The sequence below is a fragment of the Triticum aestivum genome, chromosome 2A, assembly GCF_018294505.1.
Source record: "Triticum aestivum cultivar Chinese Spring chromosome 2A, IWGSC CS RefSeq v2.1, whole genome shotgun sequence".
In the NCBI taxonomy this organism is placed as follows: domain Eukaryota; kingdom Viridiplantae; phylum Streptophyta; class Magnoliopsida; order Poales; family Poaceae; genus Triticum; species Triticum aestivum.
The window spans coordinates 201,805,552-201,819,675 of NC_057797.1; the positions used below are offsets into that span (position 1 = coordinate 201,805,552).

Sequence of the window (14,124 nt, forward strand, 5' to 3'; positions counted from 1 at the left end):
CAGACACCTTCGGAGATACCTGTAGAGCATCTTTATGACCACCCGCTTACATTGTAACGTTTGATAGCACACAAGGTATTCTTTCGGTATCCGGGAGTTGCATGATCTCATGGTCGAAGAAACATGTATTTGACATTAAGAAAGCAGTAGTAATAAACTAAACGATCATATGCTATTCTAATGGTTGGGTCTTGTCCATCACATCATTCTCCTAATGATGTGATCCCGTTATCAAATGACAACTCATGTCTATGGTTAGGAAACCTTAACCATCTTTGATCAATGAGCTAGTCTAGTAGAGGCTCACTAGGGACACAGTATTTGTTTATGTATCCACACATGTATTTAAGTTTCCGGTCAATACAATTCTAGCATGAATAATAAACCTTTATCATGATTTAGGAAATATAATAATAACCATTTTATTATTGCCTCTAGGGCATATTTCCATCATAAACATCGTCTCCCTCATTCCTGTTACCATCGATCCGAGATCCACGGCTTAGGACCCCCCCTACCCCGAGGTCTGCCGGATTTCACACCGACACTCGGCTTAGAGCAAAGCCTATCGACCAATTAGGCTGGGCAAGATAATTATGTTCTTCCTCCTTCCTACTACTGGCTCTAGATATAAAATAAGATGTTAGATCAAAAATGGAAAAATAATTTCAACACAATAATTTATCTCTTACCAAATCAAAGAAAAACATGCCCTCTCTACCCTCAAGCAAAATCTTGGAGCTCTAATCATCCATGTCTTATATAGGACGATTAATGAAAATGTTACTTATTGACAACAAATAGGTAAAGTTAAATTTGCGATCAAATTTGATGAAAATACATGATAATTCCACGCTACCATCTCACTGGTTCCGTAAAAACCAAATCTTGCCCCTTCTACACAATGGCACTAAATTCTTCTTGCTCGATGCTAAATTGGAAATCCTAACTAGCTATTACACCTCTCTCCTGGGCACTTCTCACACCTGTTTTGGAACTTCTCTATAGCGGAGAATTACCTCCAAACTACCCCACAACTACATTATTGATGAACCCTCCTCCCACCAAGAAATCTTTGATGTCTTCAGATCAATGAATAATAACGCAAGCCCGAGACCAAATGGATTTGGCTCTATATAGCTTCTACCCTAAATTACGAAACATTATTAAAGAAATGATCTACCACCTTTTCGATGAATTTTCCAAGAGGCACCCATCGCATTACTCCAAGAAATTGCCATATCCTTGCAAAACTGCCCCATTTAGGCCATTGCAAAAATTTCTAACAAATCAACTAAAACCTCTCATCCCGCTTCTAGTCCATTGTGATCAAATTGGTTTCCTATCTTAAAAATGCATCTCAGAGAATTTCCTCTATGATGCTGGCATAATCCGTTGCTGCCAGAAAACAAAAGCACTAACCATGGTTATAAAACAAGATTCCCAATTTTTTATTTGGTTTGTTGGGCCTCTCGCATTGATATTCTTCGAGTTAGAGGCTTCCCCAAAAAATGGTGTTGACGGCCTACTCATCATTGGAAAGATTACCATTCTACTAAAGGGATGTCCTGATCCTTGGATCACTTACAAAAATGGTCTTCGCTAGGAGAATCATTCCCGCCTATCTTTTCATCGTCATAGTAGACCTTTTGCAACGACTCACGCACCCACAAATGACCTTCTCCTTCATCCTCTAAATCCATTGTTACAACCACTGTGCTTTAATGCAATGATGATACCCTTATTGCAATCAAGGCCACAACATCTGCAATATCATGTCCTTTGTTTTAGTTATCTTGAGTAATGAAGAAGCAAGTACCTACTAAATCTTTGTAATGTGCTATTGTAGAAGTATCTATTAATGGAGGAAATCTTTGCTGACTCCCACCGAGGGCTTTCTCTTATGCAATACATGAGGACATGTCCGCCCGAGATTTCTTGGGCATGATGACACTTGGTGAAGCATTTCACCTTCCCCTGTCCATGCAAGCTCATAACAAAGTACGTCAAATCCAAAATCTTATTGCACACATGGGTAATGGCTCTCATCCCGAGGACAAAGATATATAGGCGTATATTTAGGGATCTAGTAAATAGACGCCACGGCGATACTAACTACAAATGTTTCTTCAGAGATATTAAAGCACACAAGACATACCTGTGATTGTGAAAATCCAAATCAAGCATGAAAATTAAAGTTTTTGGTGGGCTTCTCCTCTCGGATCGTCTCAACATCAGAAACAATCTCAACGCCGTCACTACAATATTGGAGATGACCATGACTGCTTATTGTGTGGGCAACCGATTGAGGAAACTATACATCATATGATATTCAAATGCCAATTCAGTGCAGGCTGCTAGTCGAAGCTGGGCCTTCTTTGACTACAAACGTTTTAAATTATGTTGTTACGTACAGAAGTAATTATAAGTTATCAGAATACATTTCATGAATTTTTTTGTGATATCAAATCGAGTCGATGTTGGTGTTTTTTTGTATAATGATGACAAAATGTATAAATACATGGCTAATGACTCTAAAATGGCGCCCAATATCAATTAGAGGGACCAGTTTCCAAGGCTTTGTTTGTGGTTCATGAATCATCGTTTGCTAAATTTTTTTGGAAGTCAGCCGAACTTAGTTTATAAGAAAAAAAGGTTGGCCATATAAATGGAAAAATATGCGAAGTCTTAGTGGACAAAAAGGATTATTGCAATACACACGCCAAACACAATTTAATTATCCTATGGAAATTTTGTTAATCTACATACAAAATAGGTCATTTCTCTATAATCATTTGGTTAATGCAATCAAACCCGGGTTGCTGGAGCTAAGGGGTGAAAGGAAAAGAGCACAGTTTAGGGATGGTGGAGCTGTGCAAAATGCGTGACTGATGCCTAGCTAGGAAATTACCAAAACTAAGCTGTGGGTCGAACAAATTCACCAAATGCATTCATGCGCGACGCATGAGAAGCTGGCGCGAGCAAATTAAGCATGGAGGTACGTAGTTGCCGGACGCGTGCTGCATCTCCAGGTCGCGCGCTAACTGATTCAGTTTGTATGTCGCGTGCACTCGATCTGCGCGCGAGAACATGTACGCTCAATCTGCCCATATATACCACCTTTCTTCTGCAAAGCCAGCCACACCATCGATCTCCATCTCCACAAATTTCACCGGAGAAGCATGGCCTCCATGGCGGTGGCCAGGATCGCCGCCGTCTTGACCGTGGCGGCGCTCTTCGCCGCGGCGGGGGCAGCGGATCCCCAACCCGCAAAGGGAGCACATTGCTGGCGGTACTACTCTTCCTGCATGCACAAGTGCGACGGCTACCGTGATGCCGCCGCCCGCTCCGTCAATCGTACTCAGCCCGCCGTCCACACAACCGTCGACGATGGTGCAGCAGCCGCCTCCATCCCCGTCAACTCTATCGATGGCACTGCAGCAATCACACACTCCACCGATGGCACTCTAGCCGCTGTCGACAAAACCGATGGTGCAGTCGCCCATATCGCCGACGGCTACGACGACAGGGACGACGATGACAAGGGCGACAAAAAGGATGACGATGACTACGGTGATAAGAATGACAAGGACGACGATGATAAGGATGACAAGGATGACGACGATGATGATAAGGACAACAAGGACGACGACGACAACGACGATGATAAGGACGACGATGATGAGAATGATGATAACGATGACGACGACGACGACGACCACGACGACAGCCGCAGCGACTGGCGGAAGTACTTCAAATGCAAGAAGATGTGCATCGTGGACTGCTACAGGAGCCTGCCGCCGGTGTGCTACAAGATGTGCATCTCGGAGACCTGCCTCAATCACCCACCCTGTACGTACTCCAAAAAAGCAACATGCGTCTTACCTGGCCTGTTTATTTGGGCTTTTACTTATTCTTTTATAGTTTTTCCACTTTACCAAAAAAGTCACTAAAGCTTCTAAATAGGGTTTTTTTTTGCTTCGGCTCTTGTCTTATGAGTATATACCAAAAGCCGAAGCAAAAAAAAACACCTATTTAGGAACTTTTTTGGTTTTTTACCAAAGTGAAAAAGCTAAAAAAGTAGAAGCAAAAACCCAACCAAAGAAGGTCATAAATTGCGCGTACATATAAGAATCACTCCATTTACCATGCCTTTGATTTACAGATAAACAGGCGGATTGCTACAAATCATGCGGGCACAAATGCTTGGACCACCACCACCACCACCACCATCACCATCACCACCACCACCCAAGCCCGGGTCCAAAGCCCCCGAGTCCGAAGCCACCAAAGCCGGAGCCAAAGCCGACGCCACCAAAGCCCACACCTCCAAAGCCCGCTCCACCGAAGCCCATGCCGCCACCGTCGCCCATATCGCCGCCGTCGCCCATGCCGCCGAAACCAACCCCGCCGAAGCCGCTGCTAAAGCGGCCGTGCCATCCTAATGCACGGAAGCCAAGGCTACCGTGTCCGTCGAAGACTAACTCGAAACCGAAGGCAAAGTCGAAGCCGAAGCCACCGTGCCCGTCGTCGGCCACTGTATCTGTGTCGACCAACACTAGCAACAACTGATGGTTATACACCATGACGTCTATGCGCACATATTTGAAACAGAGCTTGTCATATATATAGCACAAAGCCATTATGAGTATATATAGATTATTGTATAAGGTTACTCTATAGATGAAGAACTAATTCATCAGCTCTAGCTAAGCTGGGTACAGAGCTAATTCATCAGCTCACCAGTGATCATGCGTGTTGCTGAATATCTCATCTATGTGCGTGTTGTGTAATGAGATTAATGTGGGAATACATCATGGGCGGAGTCAGGATTTGAACATAGGGGGGCTAAGAGGACAATGCACATGCAAAAAATGCAGCACCAACGTATATATCATTTCTTTATTTCTTTAATATAGTGTCGATATCAAACAAATAATGACAACATTTGTTTTGCAGTTACATTGAAATAGCTACATTTTTTTATCAGCTTAGATGTATATCTACGCACAACAGGCCCATCAAACCATCAAACGTCGAGCTTTGTAGTAATCCACTCCTAAAATATATACAAGTAGCTATGCATTCTCATCAGTGAAGTGGGTGGTTAAAACAAATGGCTTCAATTTTTTGTTACAGTTTTGCTAAAGCACATCTAGATGTGTCATAAGTATTGCACATCTAAGTCTTATGTCATTGATCTTACGTTGAGATCCGTGTGGATATTTTCTTTTTCTTTTTTTCTTTTCCGCTTTATGCTTGATTCACTCACTTAGATATGCAATAACTAGAGCACATCTAAATGTGCCCTAAACACACCCGTAAAGTTAATATATCGATGTACCATACAATAGGTTCAGCTTAGACAAACCCACAAGCCGTGTTGTGAAAGCCGAGAGGGGGAGATGTTTGCCAATTAGTAGACCAGCTTGCGGAGTTGTGGTAGATTCATACCGGGCGTGCGGGATCCTTCGTCAGTCAGGTCGTTGCTGATGCTCATGAGGTCTGCCGCTCAATTAAGCCCTAGCTCGGTGGCGATGGCAGCTGAAACGGTTGAGGATTGTGGAGAAGTGGAGTTGGGCAATAGCGATGTATTGTGGCAATGCTCTGTATTGGTCCAATCAACGAGTACGTAGACCAGCAGATCGACCAGATTGCAGTACGTGCCCTGTGGGCTATCAATTATGGGCTTGGGCTTCTCAAAACTAGATACATAGAGGTCAGGTCAAACGTGTACGTTAATGGTCTGAATCACTAATTAAAGAGTATTCCTATCAAAGATCACTCCTACCATTTTAGATTGCGACAACTGACGCATTGCATGTGCGTCACTTGTCGCAACTTGAGATTTTTTTTCGTACATCCGGTTATTCAAAAAAATTTATCTCTTAAACCGTGCGTTCAAATCTCGACTCTTTTTCATCATTGGATTTCTCGCATCGAGATCTATAAAATTAGATCACATGTTGATAGGTTTTGACAAACTTTTTATCACGAAAAAATCAGACGAAAAAACTGAACCTGGAGCACGTTTTTTTCCCTTTCCAAAAGAGGCATGGCCGTGCCTCTCACGAAAGCATAATCGTGTCTCTCCCGAAAGCAAGGTCGTCCCTCTTGTGGAAGAAAAAGAAAAATGTTTTTTTCGTTTCCGAGAGGCACGGCCATGCCCCTCGTGAAAGTACAACCGTGCCTCTTTTGGAAGGAAAAGTACAGAAAACTTATTTTTTTCGTTTTCGAGAGTCATGGTCGTGCCTCTCGCGGAAAAAAAACGCGGTTTTTTTCCGTTTACGAGAGGCATGGCCGTGCCTCTCACGAAAGCAAAACCGTGCCTCACGCGAAAACAAAAACCGTGCCTCTCGCGGAAGAAAAAAAACAGAAAACATGTTTTTTTTCGTTTTCGAGAGGCACGGCCGTGCCTTTTGTGAAAGAAAAATCGTGCCTCTCGCGAAAGGAAAAAACAAAAACATGTTTTTTTTCGTTTCTGAGAGGCATGGCCATGCCTCTCATGGAATCAAAAAAAGAACGTGTTTTTTGGTGTAATTTTTTTGAAAAAAATGGTTCAAAGGCTAAGGAAGACTAGTGGAAAACGAAAAAGTCAAAAAATCAGAAAAAACCATTTAAAAAGCCAAAAAAGCATGCGAAAAAAATAAAAAATCAAATCAAAGAAAGTGCCCAGAGCGTGACATGTGGCAACGGCTAAGCGCACCCCGAAGTGATCCTCGGGAGGCTCCCGAAGGAGCGCTCTCCAATTAGTTGCTCGCCTAATGGCCAGATACTTATAATCTCTATTTTGTCTACTAAAAAGAGATAATATCAGTGGGAGTCATACAACTCGTGTTCGATATTCAGTTTGGTTACAAGACTTGTCAAATACGAAATTGTGGTCACATAACTTGTCATTTCATGCAAATACGGTCATTTCGTCAGTATCCCGTGCTTATGTGACATGCCAGTGGGGCTATGGCCTAATATTAGTGACTGAAACAAATTGGTGCAAGAAATGAGAAATAAAAAGGGTGCCCACTGTCATTGACCAAAACAAAATTGGTGCAAGAAATGAGAAATACAGAAGGCTTGGTCAGGGTTTAAGCTCACGACTTCATATACATCAACGCACTAGCGAACCACTTCACCAAGCACAATTTCATGCCTTTGTGGAGATACATTTACTTTTATACCGAACTCACATTATTTTTATTGATTCTGTTTGGCCAGAAAAATAGGTTTCTGAAAAATCACTTTCCGCCAGAAATTTTCAAATGAAATTCGTTTTTAAAGAAGGGTCGGAATGTATAATGTTTAACCCAAAACTACACAAACTTGTTCATGAGCAAGATTTCTTTTGATTCTGTTTTTTTTTGAAGGAGCTGCAAAATCCGGTTTTCGAAATATTTCGGCAATTCCGGGTTTTTTTCGCCTGAAATTTTGAAATACATTTTGAGTTCAATTTTTAATGTCTAAATATATTTAGTTTAACACATCTACTATATCTAAATAGCTAGCCCCCACTACTAGATTTCTCTCAACATGCATGCTTCCACATCACTTTAATTATTTATAGCCATCCGATCAAAATTGTGTGACCTTAGAAGTCATCCATGTATTCACAACTTACACTTCTTGCATTAATCTATCCATGCAAACCATGCCACTTCATTAGGTCTTGCATGTCCTTTTTTCTGGGAAATAAAGTCATGCATGTTAGTCACAGTTTAAATTTTTGCGTTAATTTTTGTGTTGTCAGGAACGCTATATGTGTGGGACCCTTGAGGCAAAAATATATTGTTTGTGCTTCACATTTTTGTTAAAATATGGTGTCACATTATGTCAAATCCAAAATATCTTTTTTATACCTTATTCTGTCACATACTTTGCATGTTTTATTCCTTTTTAAATGTAAACATACAACATCTTTCGTATTTTCATTAGTTTTAGTTGCTCTTAAGCACTTACTAATGCATTTGTCTTAACATGCATGTTTCCCACGGCAACGTGCGGGGGCATCATCTAGTTCCTTTAAATAAGTGCTTCCTGTACAGTGGTCAGCCCGACTCCTTTCCTATTGGAAGTCGCGAGTCCAATTCATTGTTGCAGCACGCAAAACAATATTTTAAATAATGTATTTTTTTAAATGAGGGTGAATAACACAATTTTTCCTCAAAACAGGGTCTGATATTGTATGCCCATACGAGGATTTAAGTTACGTTAATGTATTGTTAGACTAGTTTCTCTCGTTTAAATTCAAAACTTTTGGGCGCTCAATTTTCTCTCTTAATGGAAATTTGGTTAGAGAAAAATTATTTGCATATGAGTAGTCATCATTGCAAATAAATAAATTTTCAGTGTTTCTCTTTATGGACACAAATAGGTACTTGTGTGTGTTATTAGGTGCTCGTGGGTTCGCCTTTGTTGGTAACTAAATAAATTCGAGGGCTCCTGTGCAAAAAGAAAACACAGGTGCATTGCCCTGAAGCGATATCTGTCACTGACAGCGGGCACGTGCCTGTGTGGCATGCCAGAGAGCTGCTATGCACACGACGCTGTCGGCCGATTTGTGCACGACATCACATATCAGCCCGTCCATGCTTACCATCCAGCGCATGTGAGCGGCTGGATTGCGCATCGTGTCGCTGTCGTCCGGGCATGCGTCGTCCACACAGTAGTTTCGGGCATGCCACGCCTGCTGCATATACGAGCGCAAACAGCCGGAGTGAGTGTATTTGCACCTAAACACAATTTAGATGATAAGAAAACCATATTTCTAAAATTTGAGCACCAAACTGCACATCCAACACAAGTTCTATAACTAGCAGTGATATTACCTCTAAAAAAAACTTATAACCTCTACTACATATTACCTTAAAAAATGTAAGGTTCTTTACCCGTCTTTCGTTAAAATTTCGTCCTTCCCTCACCGGTTGAAATCTTTTCCTCCCAACACGAACGTTGGATGAATCCTGTCACGAAACTAAAACCAATTAAGACTAATTACTCCTGCATGGCCTCCATGGCACGTTTCCGCTAGTCTCTCTTGCCTTTTGTCCTCTTCGCATGCGGGAATGTATCCGGTGCACTCACACTTGTGATGCTACCGGTGCACTGGATGCCATAGAATGTTTTTAAAATTTTAAAAAAAATCTAGCACATTGACACAATATCAATGTATGATGTCACAAAAATTCGTATAAAATTTTGAAATATTTTTTGAGATACAAAAATGATAAATTAGACTTCAGTGTGATAATGGGCCAAATCTAAAGCCCCAGTTATGTTGTGTACTATTCTGTTTTGAATTTGTTATTTTTGTTTTTCAAGTTATGTTTTGAATTTTGACTTGAAATTTTGTGACAAACTACATTGATGTTATGTGCGTGTACTAATTTTTTCGGAATTTTTTGAACATTTTAAAAGCACAATATGAACTCGGTGCATCGGTAGCACCACAAGCTCCGATGTACCAGATATTTTCCCCCTCGCATGCAGATACAGTCTGCTCCTTTTCTCTTGTCTTTCATTTGTGGGGAGTTTTTTTTGGAAAAGAAGGATTATCCGGTCTCTGCATCAAAATGATGCATACAATATTTTTATTAATTTATTTATCTGAGTCTGACAAAACACATACAAAGATCAACCCAAAGTCATCTTTGAGGCAAAGAAAATTGCTACACCTATAGGTACAAAGAAGTGCCCTGACTGCATCAACGGACACCCTCTAATTCAGTGGCCTCAAGAAGCCGCCCGCCTGGCAAGCTGAAAGTAGCAACCAGTCTAGGCGTCCCACAACACGCACCGCATGTGCATGCTCTCTGATCCGCCGCCGCCATCTTCCACCGTCCCTTCTTCAGGAGGGGTCATTGCATAGATCTTGCCAGTCCCCTTTGCCGTCGGCGTTACCACGACGCCAAACAACGCAACCCCCCTATGCTCTTTCATCCAGACGCATCCGTCACTAAGACTCAACTGCACCATGCCGCCAAGACCCGTTGTCGTTGATGCGGTAGATGCCATGCCGCTCCACCTACAGGCCATCTCACGCCGACTCCAAACCACTAGCAACTCCACCACCATGAGAAGTCCCCGGCCGACGCCTTCAGGAAGGAACACGGCACGCATGTATCATCGTCACCCAAAGCAGAGGACTAGAGGCTTTCGCATGCGCTCATGAAGGAGATGAGAGGGACATAATCCACACCGAAGCCTCGAGGAAGGGGACCGGCGCCGCAGGGCATCGACTTTGGTGAGGCCGCCGCGACGACCTAGAGCTTTTCCGGATCCATGCCCACCGCTAGATCCATCCAGTTGGCACCGGAAGATGACAACTTCAGTCGCCAAGGACCGGAGCCAGCACGAACCGGAGTAGCTTGAGTTGGAGCCGACTTTTCCCATGTAACTCCGGCAGGCCAGCGAGGAACCATCGGCGCCACCGCACCCAGATCAACAGCCACGCCGCCGCCGCCTGGCTGGCTGCTGCCACCACCACACAATCACGCGGTAGCAGGCAACCACCGCCGCGCCGCCAGCTGCTACAACTGGTGCTCCACAGGACTTCCCAAGCCCATCGGCTCAGAAAACGTGGTTGCAGCAACCACATCATCCCAGCCAAGAGTGCTGGATCCCTCCGTCCGTCGCCGAGGGTGCAAAATCGCCCTGGCGCATCCCGTAACCCACATGCCGCCGCTGAAGGACGTACCCGTCGTTGCCACGGAGGGAGGACACCTTGTCGCCGCCGTCCCTAGACGGGTTTTGCCCAATTAGGGATGGCAATGGGTAGGGTATGGGCGGGTACAACCTCCTTCTACCCAAACCAATACCCATAGAAACTTTTTATACCCACCCACTTCAATACCCATGGGTATAAACTGACACTCATGCCCATACCCACCGGGTATCCTATACCCAATGGGTATCCATTGGGTACAATATATAGCATTCAAATTCTTAAGAGGTAGAGAAATGGGTTCAAAATTCAAGTGATCATGGTAGAGTAGTATAGCACGTATGTGGCCTCCTCCAGTGGGTGGCCTCTTGGAGGCATTAGGGGAGTATGAGCAGCGGTTGGTGATGAAGCTATGTACCTAGGGTAGGGTTGTGGATCTGTTCAAGATACCCTCCCCAAGGACATCCCTAAAGGTGCCAGGAGCATTCGAAGAAAAATCATCATCCACTCGACCATGAAGTTATGTTCCACTCGACAATCCTGAAGACACTCGACTGTATAGATAATCACTCGACTACCAGAAGATCTAGAGCCACTCCACTCTGCAACGGTCAAGAATTAAGTCATAGCTTTAATGGTCATTATGTATCTTTATTGCAGGCGTTACCAGTAACGCCCCCATCTTTTATGTACCTTAAACCCTCTGTGACGTGGGCTGGCTGGGGTCCTGGCGCACTCTATATAAGCCACCCCCTCCACAGGCACAAGGGTTCACACTTTCTGTAACACACACGCATATAATCCAGTCGACCGCCTCCGGGCTCCGAGACGTAGGGCTGTTACTTCCTCCGAGAAGGGCCTGAACTCGTAAAACTCCTGAGTACAACCCCTCCATAGCTAAGATCTTGCCTCTACATTCCTACCCTCCATTCTACTGTCAGACTTAGAACCACGACAGTTGGCGCCCACCGTGGGGCAGGTGTCTTAGCAACTTGTTGGAGAAGTTGCAATTTTTCCGACCTCCTTCATCATGGTTTCAGGCGGAGGTTTGACTGAGGGCCGCGAGATCCGTCTCGGTGCACTCGTGTTTGTCGCCGACAACTCCGCTTGGCTTCAGGAGGCTCCACTCGACGTCGACGCATCCCTCGTCCGCAGGGCAACGCACTTTTGCGCGTGCGTCCGCGGAGTCCTCCTGCGACAGCCGTCGACCTAGTATCGGTCGGTCGCTCCTGTAGCTTCCCCCTCCCTGCGGCCCGCCGGAGCAAACATTCCGGTCGATCGAGGCTTCAGCGGTGGGTGAAGCATGCGGTGGCTCGCTAGTCGGCCACCCCCAAGTCACGGCAATCGAGCCCGATGAAACCCTCTACGGCCTGTTCGATCTGTCGACTGGCTCCGTAGAGACTGCATCCGAGTGCGACAGCAGCGACCCTAAGGCGGAAGTTTTGATGGTCAATGGACCACACAGTCCTCCTGGCTTCACCCATGAAGACGGAGGCGATGGGGGCGGTGATCCGTCACGTGTTCATGAAGAGTACCGCCCCGAACCCCTCTCTTCGCGGCGGAGAGAAGAACTTCGCCGCCGGAACATGGATGCACTTCACACTCCTATCGTTGGAGAATCCAGTCGACGTCAACTTTTTCCGCCTCCGACTCAGGTATACCGAACTCCAATCCAGAATTTGCAGCTGCGGCCCGAATAGCAGAGTCAATTCAACCTTCCCAGTCAGAAGTTGGTCGGGGTTTGGTGCAGATCCGGGCCTTGCTCCAAGCCGCGGGTGAGCAGAACACAGTAGTATCTCAGTCGCGGAACAGGATTCACAGCAGATTCGTGGTTGCAGACACAGTCCAGTCGGCTCACAGCCCAAGATTGCCCCCAAGGCGTGAGGGACGTGGAGATCGACGAGATCAGTACAGAAACCGTGAGCAGTATGATCACCAAATCGACCGCGATGATCGTCGTCGAGTGCACACACCTCCCCAAGGAGTGGGTCATACATGCCTCGGCAACATGATGACAGGCGCCCTCACAGTGTTGGGCGAGGGATTCCAGTCGACCCCAGAGAGTCAGGCTTTGATGCGAGATCTATTCTCGTTCAGGGCTTGGTCGACAGAAACAGAGCTCACCGAGAAGGTCATGACAGAGATCTACCAACCAGCAGCAGAGTGCATGTCTCAGGTCCGGAGTGCTTCAGCAGAGCCATCAGGGCTGCAGTGATTCCCCCCAACTTCAGGTTGGCGACTAGAGTCAGTAAGTTCACTGGTGAATCCAAGCCTGACACTTGGCTTGAAGACTACTGAGTGGCTATTCAGATTGGTGGCGGCAATGATGAAGTGGCCATGAAACACCTTCCTCTGATGCTGGAGGGCTCGGCCAGAGCATGGCTGAATCAGTTAGCACCTGGTAGTATTTATACTTGGGAAGATCTTGCTCGAGTATTTGTTAGAACATTTGAAGGTACTTGCAAGCGGCCAGTAGGGTTGACAGAATTACAATGTTGCGTTCAGAAACCGAATGCAACTTTGAGGGATTATATCCAGAGATGGATCACATTGCACCTCACGGTGGAGAATGTGTCTGATCATCAGGCAATTTGTGCCTTTAAAGAAGGCGTCAAATATCGGGAGTTGAATTTGAAATTCGGTCATACAGGAGATATGACTCTGACTCGGATGATGGAAATTGCCACCAAGTACGCCAACGGTGAAGAAGAAGACCGACTCCAGGGTGGCAAGCACAAAACAATCGCCCACGAAACCGGAGGAGGAAACTCCAGTCAGAAGCAGAAGCGCAAAGCCGAGCCAGCCGCTCCTGGTGAAGCCTTAGCCGTGACTCAAGGAAAGTTCAAGGGGAAGCCCAAAGGGTCGTGGAACCCCAAGAAAGTAAAAGATCAAGATGGAAATGATGTGCTGGATTTACCATGCCACATTCACACCAAAAAAGATGAAGAGGGTAATTTCATTTACCCGAAGCATACCACTCGACAGTGTCGACTCCTAATCCAGCAATTCCGAGAGAAACAACCCAAGGAAAAGGAGAAAGAAGCAGACAAGGTTGAGGATGATGAAGAGGATGATGATGGTTATCCCCACGTGAATTCCACTCTGATGATTTTCGCTGACGTTGAGAGTAAGAGTCGATTGAAAGTCAACAACAGAGAAGTGAACATGGTCGCTCCGGTGACACCCAGTTATTTGAAGTGGTCCCAGACTGCCATTACATTCGACCAGTCCGATCACCCAGCACACATAGCCACCCCTGGAAGGCAAGCGTTGGTGGTCGACCCAGTAGTCGAAGGCACCCGACTGACTAAGGTTCTGATGGATGGTGGCAGTGGCCTGAATATACTGTATGCGGAGACATTGAAAGGAATGGGCATTCCGATGTACAGACTCAGTGAAAGTAATATGAGTTTCCATGGGGTCATTCCTGGCAAGAAGGCTGCATCAGTCGGCCAGATTGCTCTCGA

The 14,124-nt window shown here is 45.2% G+C and overlaps 1 protein-coding gene across 1 annotated transcript; it reads left to right on the forward strand.

Moving 5' to 3' along the window:
* Positions 1–3,120: 3,120 nt before the first annotated feature.
* On the forward strand, positions 3,121–4,840 carry LOC123188340 (formin-like protein 3). Its single transcript, XM_044600391.1, has 2 exons — positions 3,121–3,852; positions 4,166–4,840. The coding sequence occupies exons 1-2, from the start codon at positions 3,183–3,185 to the stop codon at positions 4,570–4,572; spliced, it is 1,077 nt and encodes a 358-aa protein (XP_044456326.1). The 5' UTR covers positions 3,121–3,182; the 3' UTR covers positions 4,573–4,840.
* Positions 4,841–14,124: the final 9,284 nt, after the last annotated feature.